Source organism: Hyla sarda, chromosome 12 (genome assembly GCF_029499605.1).
Source record: "Hyla sarda isolate aHylSar1 chromosome 12, aHylSar1.hap1, whole genome shotgun sequence".
NCBI lineage: Eukaryota > Metazoa > Chordata > Amphibia > Anura > Hylidae > Hyla > Hyla sarda.
Window position 1 is genome coordinate 56,871,060 of NC_079200.1, and position 17,492 is coordinate 56,888,551.

A 17,492-nucleotide genomic window follows, 5' to 3' on the forward strand; every position below is an offset into this window, starting at 1 on the left:
GACACACAGGCAATAGCTGCAGGGACAGCATTTTTTCACCAAAAATACTTATATAATGGTATTTTCTTCATTATATAAAAAGTCTTGCTGACGACAGGTACACTTTAATCTGTGGCTCTCTAGCTGTTGCAAAACTACAACTCACAGCATTCTAAGAATTCTAGTTTTGCAACAGCCAAAGAATTACAGATTTACAGAATTACCACCATTTTACGCAATGTATTGCCTAGAAAATGGCAGACACAGCCTATTGGAAGAACTTTAATTGTTTTTTAACCTTCTTACAAATAATTCTCACTATTTTTAACCCTTATATTGGTTGATGGCATACAGGTGATCCTCCAGCAACTGGAACAGGTACAGTTCTCCTCTATCTGTCCGATGTCAATGACAACACCCCAGAGTTGGTTACACCATACATTGAAAGATGTGCGAAGCAACTTGGCGAGCCGATCACCCTTGAGGCTATGGACAAAGATCTGGATCCGTATTCTGGACCATTTAAATTTGAGGTTCCAGCCGATCATTCCAAAAGGGTGAAGGAAACCTGGGACATCCAACACAGATCTGGTAAGTCTTGTGTTAAATTTAGGGCATAACTACACATATTGAATTGGAATGCTGTGGATATTCTGCACCAAAGTCTGCAGTGGTAAATTTGCACCAAATTGTTTGTGAGTTTTCTTTTTCAGTAATTTTTTTTAAAGGATAAAATTTTAAACACATATAAAAACATGTATGAAAAACAAGACAAGGTGCAGTACAGGCTACAAAGTATTACAAAATTGTACAAAATCATAAGATATAATAACAATAATAATGAAATAATTTCAATGGACCTAGTGATCCCTATGTTGCGATATATCTTGTCACAACGTGCGCTCCGGTCTCCTCCGCCGGACCAGAGCGCCCGCTGCCCCGGCCTCCCTGCTCGGGATCCCGTCGCCTCCCAGTCAGACGCCCTGACCGGGAGCACGGTTTCCCTTGTGTCGGGGACACGGCTGCTGTGGCGGCTGGTCCCCGCTCACGTGCCGCGTCCCTGTCTGTCTTACCTGGCTCCCCGCTCCCTGCGCCGTCAGTCTCTGCCTCCCGGCGCACGCGGCCCCGCTCTCTAGGGCGCGCGCGCACCGCCTTCTGTAAATTTAAAGGGCCAGCGCGCCCAATAAATGTTACCTGCCCCTTCCTGCCCTTGCCGGATCTTTGTGCCCTTGTGCCTTTGAGAAAGCGTTCCCTACTGTGTTATATTGCCTAGCCTGTTGCCTACTCCCTGTGTGCCACGCCATATCAGCTGCCAGAGAGGTCGAGTTGTTACTGGGGGATACGACCTGGTAGTTACCGCAGCAGCAAATCCATCCCGCTTTGCGACGGGCTCTGGTGAAGACCAGTAACTACTCAGAACCGGTCCTCCAGTACAACCCGCGCCATCGCCTCTCTGGTCTAGAGGATCCACTACCAGTCCTGCCGGTACGCAGGGACGTGCACACATAGGAGTGAAAGGGGACTGGAGCCCCTGCCCCTCTAGTGCCCTCACAAAAAGAGCAGCAGACTCAGGGTGACAGGTGAAGTAAAAAGGGAGAGATTTGTATGTGGTTTAATGGAGGGTGCTGTGCCCTCCCTGCAGCAAGGGGGCGCCACTCACCCTGTCATTATCTGCCATTTCTCTGCTTCTCTCCACACGGAGGAGATAGGAGCAGCGGAGGCAGAGAGATGCCCCGCCCACAGCATGTCCGGACACAGACTCCAGTCTATGCAGCCCTTACTGTAAGTGACTGTAAATATATGTGAGTGATTGTATGTCAGTGTGTGTGTATGTATATATATTTGTGTGTGTGTGTTTATCTCTATGTATGTGCAGAGAGGGATGGCTGGGGCCTTAGTGTAAGTGACTGTGTATATATTGAGTGACTGTATGTCAGTGTGAGGTGTATATATGTGTGTTTGTGTGTGTGTCTATCTCTATGTGCCTATATATGTGAGCAAGTGAATGTATGTATGTATGTTTGTGTGTATATATTTATATATATATATATATATATATATATATATATATATATATATATGATCAGGTGAATCTATGTATGTATGTGTGTGTGTGTGTATATGTGTGTGTATATAATGTAAGCAAGTGAATCTATGTATGTGTGTATGTGTGTGTGTGTGTGTGTGTGTATATGAGCAAGTGAATCTATGTGTATGTATGTATATGTGTGTGTATATAATGTGAGCAAGTGAATCTATGTATGTGTGTATGTATGTATATGTATGTGTGTGTGTATATATATATATATATATGAGCAAGTTAATCTATGTATGTATGTGTATATAATGTGAGCAAGTGAATCTGTGTGTGTGTATGTATGTGTGTGTATATATGAGCAAGTGAATCTATGTATATGTGTATATATGAGCAAGTGAATCTATGTATGTGTGTATATATATATGAGCAAGTGAATCTATGTGTGTGTGTATATATATATATATATATATGAGCAAGGGAATCTATGTATATGTGTATATATATGAGCAAGTGAATCTATGTATATGTATATATATATATATATATATATATATATATATATATATATATATATATATGAGCAAGTGAATCTATGTATATGTGTATATATATGAGCAAGTGAATCTATGTATGTGTGTATATACCGTATTTATCGGGGTATACCACGCACCGGCCTATAACACGCACCCTCATTTTACCAAGGATAATTGGGTAAAAAAAGTTTTTTACCCAATTATCCATGATAAAATGAGGGTGCGTGTGTGCGCGTGTATACCCCCATATACCCCCAGGAAAGGCAGGGGAAGAGAGGCCGTCGCTGCCCGCTTCTCTCCCCCTGCCTTCCCTGGGGTCTAGAGCCCTGCTGCCGGCCCTTCTCTCCCCCTAGCTATCGGCGCCGCTGCCCGTTCTGTCCCCCTGACTATCGGTGCCGGAGCCCCATTGCCGGCGCCGATAGCCAGGGGGAGAGAAGCGGCGCCGACAGCCAGGGGGAGAGAAGGGGCAGCGGCACCCATTGCCGGCGCCGCTGCCCCGTTGCCTCCCCCCATCCCCGGTGGCATAATTACCTGGGTGGGGTCCGCGCTGCTGCAGGCCTCCGGCGCGCGTCCCCTGCGTCGTTGCTATGCGCTGCACGGCGCGGCGCATGACGTCAGTGCGCCGTGCATAGCATCGACGCAGGGGACGCACGCCGGAGGCCTGCAGCAGCGCGGACCCCACCCAGGTAATTATGCCACCAGGGATGGGGGGAGGCAACGGGGCAGCGGCGCCGGCAATGGGTGCCGCTGCCCCTTCTCTCCCCCTGGCTGTCGGCGCCGCTTATCTCCCCCTGGCTATCGGCGCCGGCAGTGGGGCGCCGGCACCGATAGTCAGGGGGACAGAACAGGCAGCGGCGCCGATAGCCAGGGGGAGAGAAGGGCCGGCAGCAGCGCTCTAGACCCCAGGGAAGGCAGGGGGAGAGAAGCGGGCAGGGGGAGAGAAGCGGCCTTTCCTGGGGGTGTATCGGCGTATAACACGCACATAGACTTTAGGCTAAAAATTTTAGCCTAAAAAGTGCGTGTTATACGCCGATAAATACAGTTTATATGAGCAAGTGAATCTATGTATGTGTGTATATATATATATATATATATATATATATATATATATATATGAGCAAGTGAATCTATGTATATGTGTATATATATGAGCAAGTGAATCTATGTATATGTGTATATATATGAGCAAGTGAATCTATGTATGTGTGTATATATATGTATATGTATGTATGGATATATATATATATATATATATAGTTACATAGTTAGTACTGTCAAAAAAAGACATATGTCCATCAAGTTCAACCAGGGAATTAAGGGGTAGGGGTGTGGCGCGATATTGGGGAAGGGATGAGATTTTATATTTCTTCATAAGTATTAATCTTATTTTGTTCCAGGAATGTATCTAATCCTGTTTTAAAGCTGTTAACTGTTCCTGCTGTGACCAGTTCCTGAGGTAGACTGTTCCATAAGTTCACAGTTCTCATGGTAAAGAAGGCGTGTCGCCCCTTGAGACTAAACTTTTTCTTCTCCAGACGGAGGGAGTGGCCCCTCGTTCTTTGGGGGGGTTTAACCTGGAACAGTTTTTCTCCATATTTTTTGTATGGGCCATTAATATACTTATATATGTTTATCATATCCCCCCTTAAACGTCTCTTCTCAAGACTAAACAATTGTAACTCCTTTAATCGCTCCTCATAGCTAAGATGTTCCATGCCCCATATTAGTTTAGTCGCGCATCTCTGCACCCTTTCCAACTCCGCAGTGTCCCTTATATGGACAGGTGCCAAAAACTGAACAGCATATTCCAGGTAAGGCCGTACCAATGATTTATAAAGGGGGAGTATTATGTCCCTGTCCCTTGAGTCCATGCCTCTTTTGATACATGACAATATCCTGCCGGCTTTGGAAGCAGCAGCCTGACATTGCATGCTATTCTGTAGTCTGTGATCTACAAGTACACCCAGATCCTTCTCTACCAGTGACTCTGCCAGTTTAATCCCCCCTAAGACATACGATGCATGCAGGTTATTAGTACCCAGATGCATAACTTTACATTTATCCACATTGAACCTCATTTGCCAAGTGGATGCCCAGACACTTAGTCTATCCAAGTCATATTGTAACCTACACACATCCTCTATAGACTGTACCGTGCTACAAAGCTTGGTGTCATCTGCAAAGATAGAAACAGAGCTGTTAATACCATCCTCTATATCATTAATAACTAAATTAAACAACAGCGGGCCCAGTACAGAACCTTGGGGTACACCACTAATAACCGGGGACCAATCAGAGTACGAATCATTGACCACCACTCTCTGGGTACGATCCATGAGCCAGTGTTCAATCCAGTAACAAACTAAAATTTCCAAACCCAAAGACCTTAACTTACCTGTCAGACGTCTATGAGGGACAGTATCAAATGCTTTAGCAAAATCCAGAAACACTATATCCACAGCCATTCCTCTGTCAAGGCTTCTACTCACATCTTCATAAAAGCAAATTAGATTGGTTTGACAACTTCTATCCTTAGTAAACCCATGCTGGCTATCACTTATAATACAATTATCCCCTATGTATTCCTGTATGTAATCCCTTATAAGTCCTTCAAACAATTTACCCACAATGCACGTTAAACTTACCGGTCTATAGTTTCCTGGGGAAGACCTAGAGCCCTTTTTGAAGATTGGCACCACATTCGCCTTGCGCCAGTCCCTTGGCACAATACCAGACACCAGAGAATCTCTAAATATCATGAACAGGGGTACAGATATTACTGAACTTACCTCTCTAAGAACTCTTGGGTGTAGTCCATCCGGTCCTGGGGATTTGCTTACATTTATATCACTTAACTTACCTTGTACCATCTCTACATTAAGCCAGTTCAGTACATTACATGATGTGTTACCAGCACTGACCTGGCCAATGTCAGCTCCTTCTTCCATAGTGTATACAGAACTAAAGAACCCATTCAGTAGCTCCGCCTTCTCTTGATCGCCTGTGACAACCTCCCCATTATCATTATTAAGGGGTCCTACATGCTCTGTCCTTGGTTTTTTTGCATTTATATGTCTAAAAAAATATTTAGGATTAGTTTTGCTTTCTTTGGCCACCTGTCTCTCATTTTGAATTTTTGCTGTTTTTATTACATTTTTACAGATTTTATTAAGCTCCTTGTACTGTTTATGTATATATATATATGAGCAAGTGAATCTATGTATGTATGTATGTATGTGTGTGTATATATATATATATATATATATATATATATATATATATATATGAGTAGTGTTGAGCGGCATAGGCCATATTCGAATTCGCGAATATTCGCGAATATATGGACGAATATTCGTCATATATTCGCGAATATTCGCATATTCGTTATATTCTTGTTTTATTTTCGCATTTGCGAATATTCTCGCATACGAAAATTAACATATGTGAATATTCGCATATGCGAACATTAGCATATGCTAATTTTCGCATATGCGAATTTTCGCACGACAGTCTCACACAGTAGTATTACAGCCTTCTTTACACCACACAAGCTGGAAGCAGAGAGGGATGATCACTGTGAGGTGTACTGTGAAAAAAAACAAAAAAAAAAAAAAACGAATATTCGTAATTACGAATATATAGCGCTATATTCGCGAAATTCGCGAATTCGCGAATATGCGATATTCGCGAATAATATTCGAATTGCGAATATTCGTGAGCAACACTATATATGAGCAAGTGAATCTATGTATGTGTGTATATATCTGTGAGTGATTGTATGTGTGTACCTGTATGTATAATGTGCCTATTGGCTATATCTTTTAGTATATATTCCATGCTATATGTGTGTCTGTGTATTTATGTTTCTTAATGTATATTTGTACCTGTATGTATGTGTCAGTGTCTCTATGTATGTGTGTATATTACCTACATACTGTATGTGTGTATATTACCTATGTACTGTATGTGTCTTTATGTTATGTGCTTGTATGTATTGTATGAAGCACATTATTAGGGAATTATTGGAGGAATGTAAGCACAGTATACAGGGAATTTATGGAAGCACAGTTTATTTCATTATATTGTGTATAGATCCTTAGGGTGCGTTCACATGTGGCTATTTTTGCTGCAGATCTGCTGCAGATTTTGCTTCCCATTGACAATGGGAATAGAAATCTGCTATAGCAAATCTGCAGCAGATCTGCAGCAGAAAATACGCAAGTGTGAACGCACCCTTAGTGGTGGCACAGTATAGTTAAATAATAGTGGCACAGTATATAGTTCATTAATGGTGGCACAGTATATAGGGAATTAATAGATGAATGGTGGCACAGTATATAGGGAATTAATAGATGAATGGTGGCACAGTATATAGGGAATTAATAGATGAATGGTGGCACAGTATATAGGGAATTAATAGATGAATGGAGGCACAGTATATAGGGAATTAATAGATGAATGGTGGCACAGTATATAGAGAATTAAGGGGGGGTATGGTATAAAATTAAAGGGAAACTGACAGGCTGTTTACTTGCACTAAACCCAATACACTAGGTTACAGTGCAGTATACAAAAATTGGTCTTTCCATTTTCTAGGTATTGCCCCACATTGCTAGTATGCAAAGTCAGTCTTGTGCGCAATGGAGGCGAAGCTTCCCTGCTTCCATCCTGTATGCTGTGCTATGCCTGGCCGTCTTTGTATGTTTATAATTCTTTTTTTGCCAACTCTAGTATATTGTAGAATGTAAGCATATCTTTGTGTTGTGTGGAGATTCCTGCATAAGGTAGGGGATGGGAGCTGGGTGATTGGGGATGGGTGCTGGGTGATTGGGGATGGGTGCTGGGTGATTGGGGATGGGTGCAGGGTGATTGGGGATGGGTGATGGGTGCTGGGTGATGGGTGCTGGGTGATTGGTGCTGGGTGATTGGTGCTGGGTGATTGTTGATGGGTGATTGTTGATGGGTGCTGTGTGATGGGTGCTGGGTGCTGCGTGATTGGTGATGGGTTCTGTCATATAGAGGTCAGACCGGGGCATATAGGGGGAGATTTATTAAAACCTTTGCAGAGGAAAAGCCTTCTGCAAAACGATCTGATTGGTTGCTATGGACAACTGCACCGCTCTTTCTCTGCACAGGTTTTGATGAATCTCCTCTATAATACAGTATATTATAGGGCAGCTGTCACATGTTTTCTGTAAATAAGACTGGTAGCACAGACAAAGTGTATATACACATGGCAGACCTTCATAGAAACTGTTCTTGACTCGATTTTACAAAAACACCAACTTTTATGGGGATAGGAATGTCAAGGAGGCGTGGCGGGAGTCCACTGTGTCCCTGGGCCACAGCAAATCTGCCCATTAAAGGGGTTTTCCGCCTCTAGACATCTTATCCCCTATCCAAAGGATAGGGGATAAGATGTCAGATCGCCGCGGTCCCGCTGCTGGGGAGCCCTGGGATCCCCGCTGCGGCACCGCGCTATCATTACAGAACAGAGCGAGTTCGCTCTGTGCGTAATGACGGGCGATACGGGGGATGGAGCAGCGTGACGTCATGGCGCCGCCCCTCGTGACATCACGGCCTGTCCCCTTAATGCATGTCTATGGGAGGGGGCGTGATGACCACCACGCCCCCTGCCATAGACTTGCATTGAAAGGGGTGGGCCATGATGTCACGAGGGGCGGGGCCATGTTGTCACGCTGCTCCATCCCCCGTATCGCCCGTCATTACGCACAGAGCGAACTCGCTCTGTGCTGTAATGATAGCGCGGTGCCGCAGCGGGGATCCCAGGGCTCCCCAGCAGCGGGACCGCGGCGATCTGACATCTTATCCCCTATCCTTTGGATAGGGGATAAGATGTCTAGGGGCGGAGTACCCCTTTAAGTCGAGCAGACGTTTTTTAAATTATGAAAAGTGCCCTCTTTTTTTACTTGAGCCCCTGCCCTTCAAAATGTCTGTGCACGTCCCTGCCGGTACGTGACATATCTATTACACATCATAAGAAATAGAAGCATTAACATATATGCTACTCAAATTATTATACTAACTAATGAACGCAAACATTAAGGTTAAAGAGGACCCCTGACCAACCCCCAAAATTATACTGCATCATTATTACTATTTTTTTTTTAACATGAGAATTTTATCTGCATCATTATTTAACAACTAAGGGTGCCCTGATCACACACTTCTTTACAGTTTCTTAAAACATCCTTCTGTTCCTGAGATATAAGGGTTAATAGTTTGTGAACTTTATTTTAATAATTGGAGAGACTATTAGGTTATGAGCTGAATTATACAGTCAGAGCGTCTCCCAAAAAAAAAGTCACATGGAAAGACAAAAAAGGGAAAATAAAAGGATTTTGTTGTGAAAAGGAAAAATAACATAAAAAGCTATATAAATGGATAGATCAACTTAATTGTGGGAGGAATAGAATATAGACACTGCTCAGGTAAACGTAATCCCAATAGTCACTTCGGTGTATACTGCAGATGGCTAAATTCTAGGGTGCAGACTTGAATAACATAGGTAGCATAGACAGTAGAACATATAGAACAGTGAATGAAGTAGCACTCACCCGATCGTGTTTTCAGTGCGGTAAATTCCTTTATTTCAAGATGAATATCAGTGAAGGAAGTTATATTTCCATAGCGGGGAGCGACATCAGGCAAGCTCTCAGACGTGGGGCACACCACTGATAGGCTACCAGTTTCGCGTCACCTGCGGATGCTTCTTCTGTCCAAGATGTACACCTTGGCCGGAAGAAGCATCCGCAGGTGACGAGAAACTAGTAGCCTATCAGTGGTGTGCCCCACGTCTGAGAGCTTGCCGCCTCTCGCACCCCGCTATGGAAATATAACTTCCTTCACTGCTATTCATGTTGGAATAAAAGAATTTACCACGCTGAAAACACTTTCGGTGAGTGCGACTTCATTCATTAACAAAAACAGAGATATTTGGCACTGCTTACTTCTGTTCACCCTTGTATATGTGGTTTAGATGCTGTGGAGTGTAATAGAGTACTGGCTAATGAAGTTCAGTGGTACTCTGACGTAGGCATGCAGACAACAATTCTCAGAAGAAGGAATAACATCGGCGACTCACCGGATCTTCTTTCTTGGATTTATTTAGATATACTCACACATTACAAACATGTAACGGGGTGGACGGGTCCTGTGGGGGGGGGGGGGCCTGTGTACGGTTGGCGACAACGGGCCGTGTTTCGCCCAGGTGTTGTGCTTCGTCTGGCCTCCTAGGAGGCCAGACGAAGCACAACACCTGTGCGAAACACGGCCCGTTGTCGCCTACCGTACCCCCCCACAGGACCCGTCCACCCCGTTACATGTTTGTAATGTGTGAGTATATCTAAATAAATCCAAGAAAGAAGATCCGGTGAGTCGCCGATGTTATTCCTTCTTCTTCTTCTGAGAATTGTCGACTTCATTCATTGTTCTATATGTTTTATTTACTTAATTGTACTGACCCAAAAAATAGTAATTTTTACCAATCATTGAGTGTGTACCATTAAAAAAAACAAGAAACAAAAAACCCACTTTACATTTCTGAGAATGTGGTAATAATCGTGGGCAGCATTGTGGACGCTCTCAATAAAGTCTATGGGAGATACAGAAACAGGCCAGTGAGTGTGCTCAGTTGTTTCTATGACTATACACGCATTGGTGTGAAGAACCAGACATACTCGAGACTGGTGAAGGTGTCAGCAATTGGATCCCCATTGCACACACATACTGTATGTGACACATCCAATAAACAGGCCACATACAAATCTACTTTTATGAATGATCCAAATGCCATATTGCTTCAAATAGATTTTTAGATGTTATAGGTACTATTTTATGCAATATTTTTTTTCCTTGCAGACAGTTCTGCTGATATGTTAATGCTAAAAAGCCTCGACGTTGGAAACTATAGCATACCCCTGGAAATTTATGACAGACAAGGATTTTTTAGAGCCCAAACCCTTAATATACGGGTGTGTAGCTGTCTGGATGGAGATATTTGTGAGAAGATGCAACCAGCCTCATATCAAATGGGTGGCGGGGCTATAGGGGCCATCATTGGAGCCCTGCTCTTTTTCCTGTGTAAGTATGGGATGGGATTGGTTACATATTCCTCCATGCTCACAATATAATGTCAGCCACAGACTTTTACTAGGATGAGTTTTATAAGAAGCCAATTTACCTGTCACTATGATTTTGGAAGATGGGAGGATACCAGAGGAGCTATAGGGGAAACACACAAACACCATACAGATGTTGTCCTTAGCTGAATTTGAATCCAGGACACAATGCCGCTATAGTATTTTAATGGTATGTCAATGCTTTGCAAACTGTAACTGTTGCCACAGTTTCCATCATTCTGGCTGCCCGAGTATGCTAGGAGTTGTAGTTTTGCAGCAGCTGGAGGGTTACAGCTGGTAGAACACTGTAGTATGTGCTTCTAAAATGTTAATTCTGTTTTGTTTTCATGTAACAGTGGCATTATGCTTGCTTATGTGCTTTCTCTGTGGCTCCGGTGGAAACAAAAATCAAAAATTCCCTGCAAATGACGAGGGCAACCAGACCCTGATCCAGTACAATGAGGAGGGTGGAAGTGTACTATCTCAGGTAAGTGCTACTGCATACAGTAGATACAGCCACTCCACAAGCATTACACAAGTGTCCATTCTAATTCAGGCCCAGATGAACAGTCATTTGCAATATGCTAAACATGTTAACGTTTAAAGGGACACTCCAGACAATACTTTTTTTCCCCTCCCAGTATGAGCATAGTGAGGGTAAATGGACCCCTGCTCCTCTCTTACTGGATGCTCAGTTTTCCTGATAGTACACCCCTTCTGGTCTCTGTTGTCCCCCAGCTGATTCACAATGGGGTTGGTGAATATACCAGAAGTTACTTTCTCAGTGTAACTATAGAGACTCATTGAGTTACATTGGGAAAGTTACTTCTGGTTAAATACGACTGCAAATTATAAAAACAGTTTGCAGGGGGTCCGGAGCTGGTGTTGTATCGGGTGATACTGAGCTGTCCGATAAGGGGGGAGCAGGCAAATCCAAATTTTTGGTTGCAGTGTTGCTTTATGGTTTGAAAATAGGCAAAGTTTAATGGTAACACACATTTGTGAAAGTGCTATGTAAGATCATGTAGCAAATTATAAGGGTATTTCATACTACGTTGACGCTCACATCAGGATTCGTGCCTCAGGAAAAAATGTAAACATAGCTGCAGACATATCTGTGCCCAGGACCCCTTCAATTCAATTACATCAGCTAGTGACTAGGTTCAGGTCATTTTCCGTGGGTATACAAGTTTTGACTGAAAAGCGATAAGAAAATGACCCGAACATAGTAACCAGGTAACTACTTACAGGTGATTGACTTGAACACCCTTGTTAGCAGCTGTGTTTGAGATTTTGCCGATATATCTGTGCCTCAGAGGTGTGAACCGTGTTGTGAACCTGACCAATAAAAAAATAAAATATGGGCAGGCATTCCGCACGTGAAAGATATGTATTTTTTTTCTGCGGATGCTGGATTTGAGAAACTGTGTGCACAGTGCAGCAGAATCCTTTGAAATCAATGGGACTCTGCTGCAGCGGAATTTCACTGTGGGAACAGGGGTTTTCCAGGACTTTTATATTGATAATCTGTCAGGATAGATTATCCATGTCAGATTGGAAAGAGGGGATGGGAGTTCAAGTTCTGATACCCCTACTACAGTAGCGTCTATACCTGTTATGACGTATTGGACAGAAGGCAATAGCATGTGCAGCCTGTTTTGTTTTTCTATTTTTATAATGTCTTGAATTTATAAAATAAGAAATTGGAATTCTTAAGGCAATTAGCAGTAAGTAAAAGTAGGTCACCTCTGTATAAATATAAATATATTTTAGATTTCCTAATATTCTGTTCATTCTCCATCAATAGGCATCCCCAGCTGTTCTCATGGCTAATGGAAACGGAACTATTGATCTTGCTATAAAGGTAACACATATAGCTAACATTGTAAACGTTCTGCATACTAGGCCCTATACATTGGTTGTATTGAAGCACACAGAAAAAAAAAAACAACTGACCTAAAGAATGCACCAAGTGCAGAATCACAGAATAAAAAATAAAAATAAAGCATTTTTTGTAGTGTATTTTATATTTGGCTGGCAACAGCATTTTTTTGGACTAAAATGCTGCAGACAGATGGTTGCTGGGAAATTTGAAGTGACATATCTAAAAGTTTTTCCACCCATTACTGGTGTTTTTTTGTGTACTTTTTCTGAAATTTAATTTCTCAGTTTTTTCCCCTGATTTGGAGGTGTTTTTCCTCCTGTAGTGTGCATGTATTCATGGATATGGACTTTTTTTTCCCTGCCATTTTATCCACTCTATTCTTAAAAAAAATGCCAAACAAAATTTGGGTCTGATAGTTAGCGTCTATAGATGTCACATCTCTTGGTCCTCCATACACTGACTTCCTGCTTGGCATGTGCTAGGCTTGTGCTCATACACAGCAGCCATTCTGTACAAACAGAGCTGCAGTATAATGTATGAGTCAGGTAGAGAACAGAAGCTTAAACCCCAGATGAGGCAACATAAAAAGGAGCCATATACATTACAGGTTAGCATTACCATAGATAGTTATTATGTTATGTTTTAACAATATATTAGATTGTAAGCAGGGGTCAAGTCCTGGGAAAAAAAGTAGGAACTCACCCAAAATTTCCACTTAAAGGGGTACGAGACATCTTATACCCTATCCAAAGATGTCTCATATCCAAAAATGTACCCGGCATTCATTTAGAGTGTTGGGTGCAGCGCCGGAGGCTCGTGACATCACAGTCATGGCCCCTCAATGCAAGTCTATGGGAGGGGGCATGACGGCTGTCACGCCCCCTCCCCTAGACTTGCATTGAGGGAGCATTACTGTGACGTCACAAGCCTCCGCCCCGCATCACCAGTCATCCGGCACGGAGCGAAGCTCGCTCCGTGCACCGAATATCTGGGGTGCCACAGCCGAGATCCCGGGGGTCCCCATGATCTGACATCTTATCCCCTACACTTTGTATAGGGGATAAAATGTCTAGGGGCAGAGTACCCCTTTAAGGGCTGGTCCTGCAGAACTCCTGCTATTGGAAACTGCATTCCTGCTGTGAAAAAAGTGCAGGAACTCCATTCCCATGAGTTCCTGCAGGACTTGAGCCCTGATTGTAAGCCCTTATATGCAGGACCCTCTCTCCCTCTATATAAGTCTGTTTTAGATCCATTGTACATGCATACGTGTTTTGTTTTTTAGCCTCTTCATATGTATATATGTATAGTGCCCTGGAACTAAAGGTATGCCATAAAAATAAAATAATAACAATTTATTGCTTAACTACAGGATAAAGAAGCAGTCGGAAGAACCCTCTCAAGTACACTTCCAAAGGCTCAATATCAAGCTTGGGAAGCAGTGAGTACTTAGCCTATTTTTATTTTGCTACTTTACTAGTCATATACTACAATTATAACAAATCTCATGTGTGGTGACTGGGTGCAGGGATGTTATGGTGCAGGTTAGCTGGGAGATCTATTCCTCTAACTGATGTGTCAAGTCCAAGAATAGTGTAGCTAACTCGATGTTTCCTGTGACCCAACCCCAATCTTTTGTCAGTGAAGTTGTTTCTGTAGTGCAAAGTGCATGAATGAGACTTCTGGACACTAAGGTTCTGTGAAACAAACAGCTTTAGGGTGCGTTCCCACAGGGCGTATACGCAGCGTATTTGACGCTGCGCAAATTTTACGGCAGCAGCGGGAAATACGCTGCGTATTCCTTGCTCACTATACACACAGGGCTTTCCGGGGGCAGCCCTATGTGTGTAGTGAGTTTTGGAGGCGGGGCCGCGCGTCACAGACAAACTCACTGCACACATAGGGCTGCCGCCGGAAAGCCCTGTGTGCGTAGTGAGCAAGGGATACGCAGCATATTTCCCGCTGCTGCCATAAATTTTGCGCAGCGTCAAATACGCTGCGTATACGCCCTGTGGGAACGCACCCTTACTGACTTTTTTGTGCAAATCTAGAATAGTACAATTTTTAAGTACAGCTTGGAATATTACAGCCTTTGAGACAGTTAGTAACATAGTTTGTAAGGTTGACAAATCTTACAAGAGTACATCGAGTTTAACCTAAAACCCTACAATGTTGATCCAGAGGAAGGCCAAAAAAAAAAAATAATAAAACATGGGGTTGCCGCCAATTATGCCATGAGAGAGGAAAAAAATTCCTTTCCCGACCTCAATATGGCGATCAGAATAAATCCCTGGATTAAAGTTCTATCTACATAAATCTAGTATCCATAACCTGTAATATTATATTTTCCCACAAAAAACATCCAGGCCTCCCTTGAACTTGTTTATTGAGTCAAATATCACAACATCATGTGACAGAGAGTTCCATAGTCTCACTGCTCTTACAGTAAAGAATCTCTGTCTGTGCTGAATGTGAAACCTTATTTCCTCTAGACGTAGAGGATGCCCCCTTGTCATGGTTACCGGCCTAGGTATAAAAGGATTACTAGAAAGATCTCTGTACTGTCCATTCATATATTTGTACATTGCGATTTGCCCCTGAGACATTTTTTCTCTAGACTAACCCCAAGCTTGATAACCTTTCTTGGTCCTGTACCATTAATAATCTTTGTCACCCTTCTCTGCACCCTCTCCAGTTCAGCTATGTGCCTCTTACATACAGGTGCCCAAAATTGGACACAATCCTCCATGTCCAGTCTGACTAATGATTTATACAGAGGCAAAACAATGTCCTTGTCAAGAGCCTCTTTGCCTATGAATGGATATTTGGCCACTGTCCTTTTAAATGTTGCTTTTACCAGCTTTCTCTTAAAAAGTACCTGTCACCAAATGAACTGTTATAAACTAACTTAATCTATATTCCCTAACTTCTCCTAACACCCCTCCAGTCCTTAAAAATGTCAGAGCTTTAAAAAGCTGTGTATCATACCTTTCTTCTTCTTGCTCACATAGTGCTATTTCCCAGCAGGAGGAAGTGGGCGTTTCCCAGTAGGCATGACATCACTGAAGCCTGCTGGGGGACCACTTCCGCCCTCATGTGGTTGCAGTGCTGTGATGAATAGAAGGCCTCAGGCTCTGTGCAGCTTTTAGTCTGTGTAGCTTTCAGTGAGGCTCTCCTGCAGCTTTCTGTAAGAATCTGTGGAGCTTTCACTTTCTGTGCAGATGTCAATCAAGCTCAGTGCAGAGAAGCACTTCCTGAGTTTGGACTCCTGCCAGGTCAGGAGGAGACCAAACTCGAGTTATTAATTGTAGCAGGGAACAGAACAGAGCCACCTAGTGGCCATTTTTTATATTTCATTTTAAACATATTTATGTTGATAATTTTAAAAGCAAGTGAATGGGAAAGTCTCTGCTAATTACACAAGGAACACTATATTAAAAGTTTTATTTGGTGACAGGTACTCTTTAACAGAAGATAACTCTTTTTTGGAGATTAAGTACTTTGTCCTCACAATGTGAACAAAAACATGATCAGTGACTTGAATAAAGACAGGCTTTTACCTAGGTAAGGCATATGTTGCCTAGTTGTAGGTATGCTTAGGATTAACAGAAGCTAGGAGAAAGTCAGACTGCTGATTAAAAGGTTTGGGTCCATCCCTTCTACTGATGGTGAGAGGTTGGACTAGGGACTTCTGCAACAACCATTGGCTGGGAGGATCATGTGACCAAGGCATTATTCATTTGTGTACAGTAATGCTGAAATATTAACCCTTTATACTTTAAAAACCTCTGTGTATGCAATGACATAGAGCGATGTACGTAAATACCTTTGCAATAAACTACCAGTGCCTCATACACATGTATGCATTATGCAAAACCTTGTTTTTTCTAAGCCAAATTACAATTTCTTGTGGATAAATGCTGGAACACCAAATACTGGAACACTATACATTTTATTTATTTATTTATTTATTTTTGCAGCAAGCAGCTGGGAAATCCCCCCCAGTACGGACACAGTATCAGGCCTATGAAATGGTTAGTATGAACTATCATAAGTAAATAACCGGCTTAAGGACTGTGCCTTCCAAATATTGAAACTTACATCTTCCTGAATGTTGATGTTCTCCTGCACAGTATTTATCTAATTGGATCAGCAGTTTATGCTTCAGAGCTGCTGTTCCTGTTATTATTGTCCATTGTGTTTTTAGTCATCCAGGCACAAAAGCTGCATAAAGGTATACAAAGTCCAGCGTTTCCCAACCTGTTACCTGCTTTTGCAAAACTACAACTTCTAGCATGCCAGGGCATGGGGGGGAGTTGTAGTTTTGTAACAACTACAAACCTACAGGTTGAGTAGTGGTCTTTTTTCAACTTTCTCCTCTCTTCAAAAAAAAGGTAGGTGTGTATTAAAGGAGTATTCCATGAATAAACATTTTTTTTTTCCCATTAACTGGCTCAAGAAAGTGAAACAGATTTGTAAATTACTTCCAAAACCGTCCAGAATAGCAGCAAATCCCCATAGCAAACCTTTTCTGCTCTGGACAGTTCCTGAGACAGACAGAGGTGTCAGCAGAGAGCACTGTTGTCAGACAGAAAATAACAACTTAACTGTACTGAAAGGATTAAGGAAGGATTTTTTTAATAGAAGTAATTTACAAATCTGATTCACTATCTAAAGAGCGCACCCGGCACTGCCCGGCTCAAGCACCTGTATGATTCAACGCCCACCTTCTAGCAGATCCAAAATAAAGTTTGAATAGTTGTGCTCACTGCAACTAGTAGTCCACAAGGAAAACACTTCATCCAAAACGAAACAGAAATGCAGGGCACTCACCATAAATGCTTAAAGTTCTTTATTCAGACGATCTTTTCATGACAGTGCGGTCAGACACTCGACAGGGGTGTGATTAAGGGCTACGG

General features: G+C 42.6%; 1 protein-coding gene and 1 long non-coding RNA gene across 4 annotated transcripts in view; one reads left to right on the top strand and one right to left on the bottom strand.

Annotated features, from left to right (window-relative positions):
* Window positions 1–17,492, top strand: part of CDH26 (cadherin 26) — a 109,364-nt gene that overhangs the window by 80,401 nt on the left and 11,471 nt on the right. The window contains exons 11-16 of the mRNA XM_056547568.1: window positions 334–570; window positions 10,432–10,653; window positions 11,048–11,178; window positions 12,499–12,555; window positions 13,946–14,014; window positions 16,554–16,607. Of these exons, the coding sequence (XP_056403543.1) occupies window positions 334–570; window positions 10,432–10,653; window positions 11,048–11,178; window positions 12,499–12,555; window positions 13,946–14,014; window positions 16,554–16,607 (770 nt within the window). The remainder of the gene's footprint in view (window positions 1–333; window positions 571–10,431; window positions 10,654–11,047; window positions 11,179–12,498; window positions 12,556–13,945; window positions 14,015–16,553; window positions 16,608–17,492) is intronic.
* Window positions 1–17,492, bottom strand: part of LOC130296236 (uncharacterized) — a 122,912-nt gene that overhangs the window by 17,511 nt on the left and 87,909 nt on the right. The gene's annotated exons all lie outside the window — the stretch shown is intronic.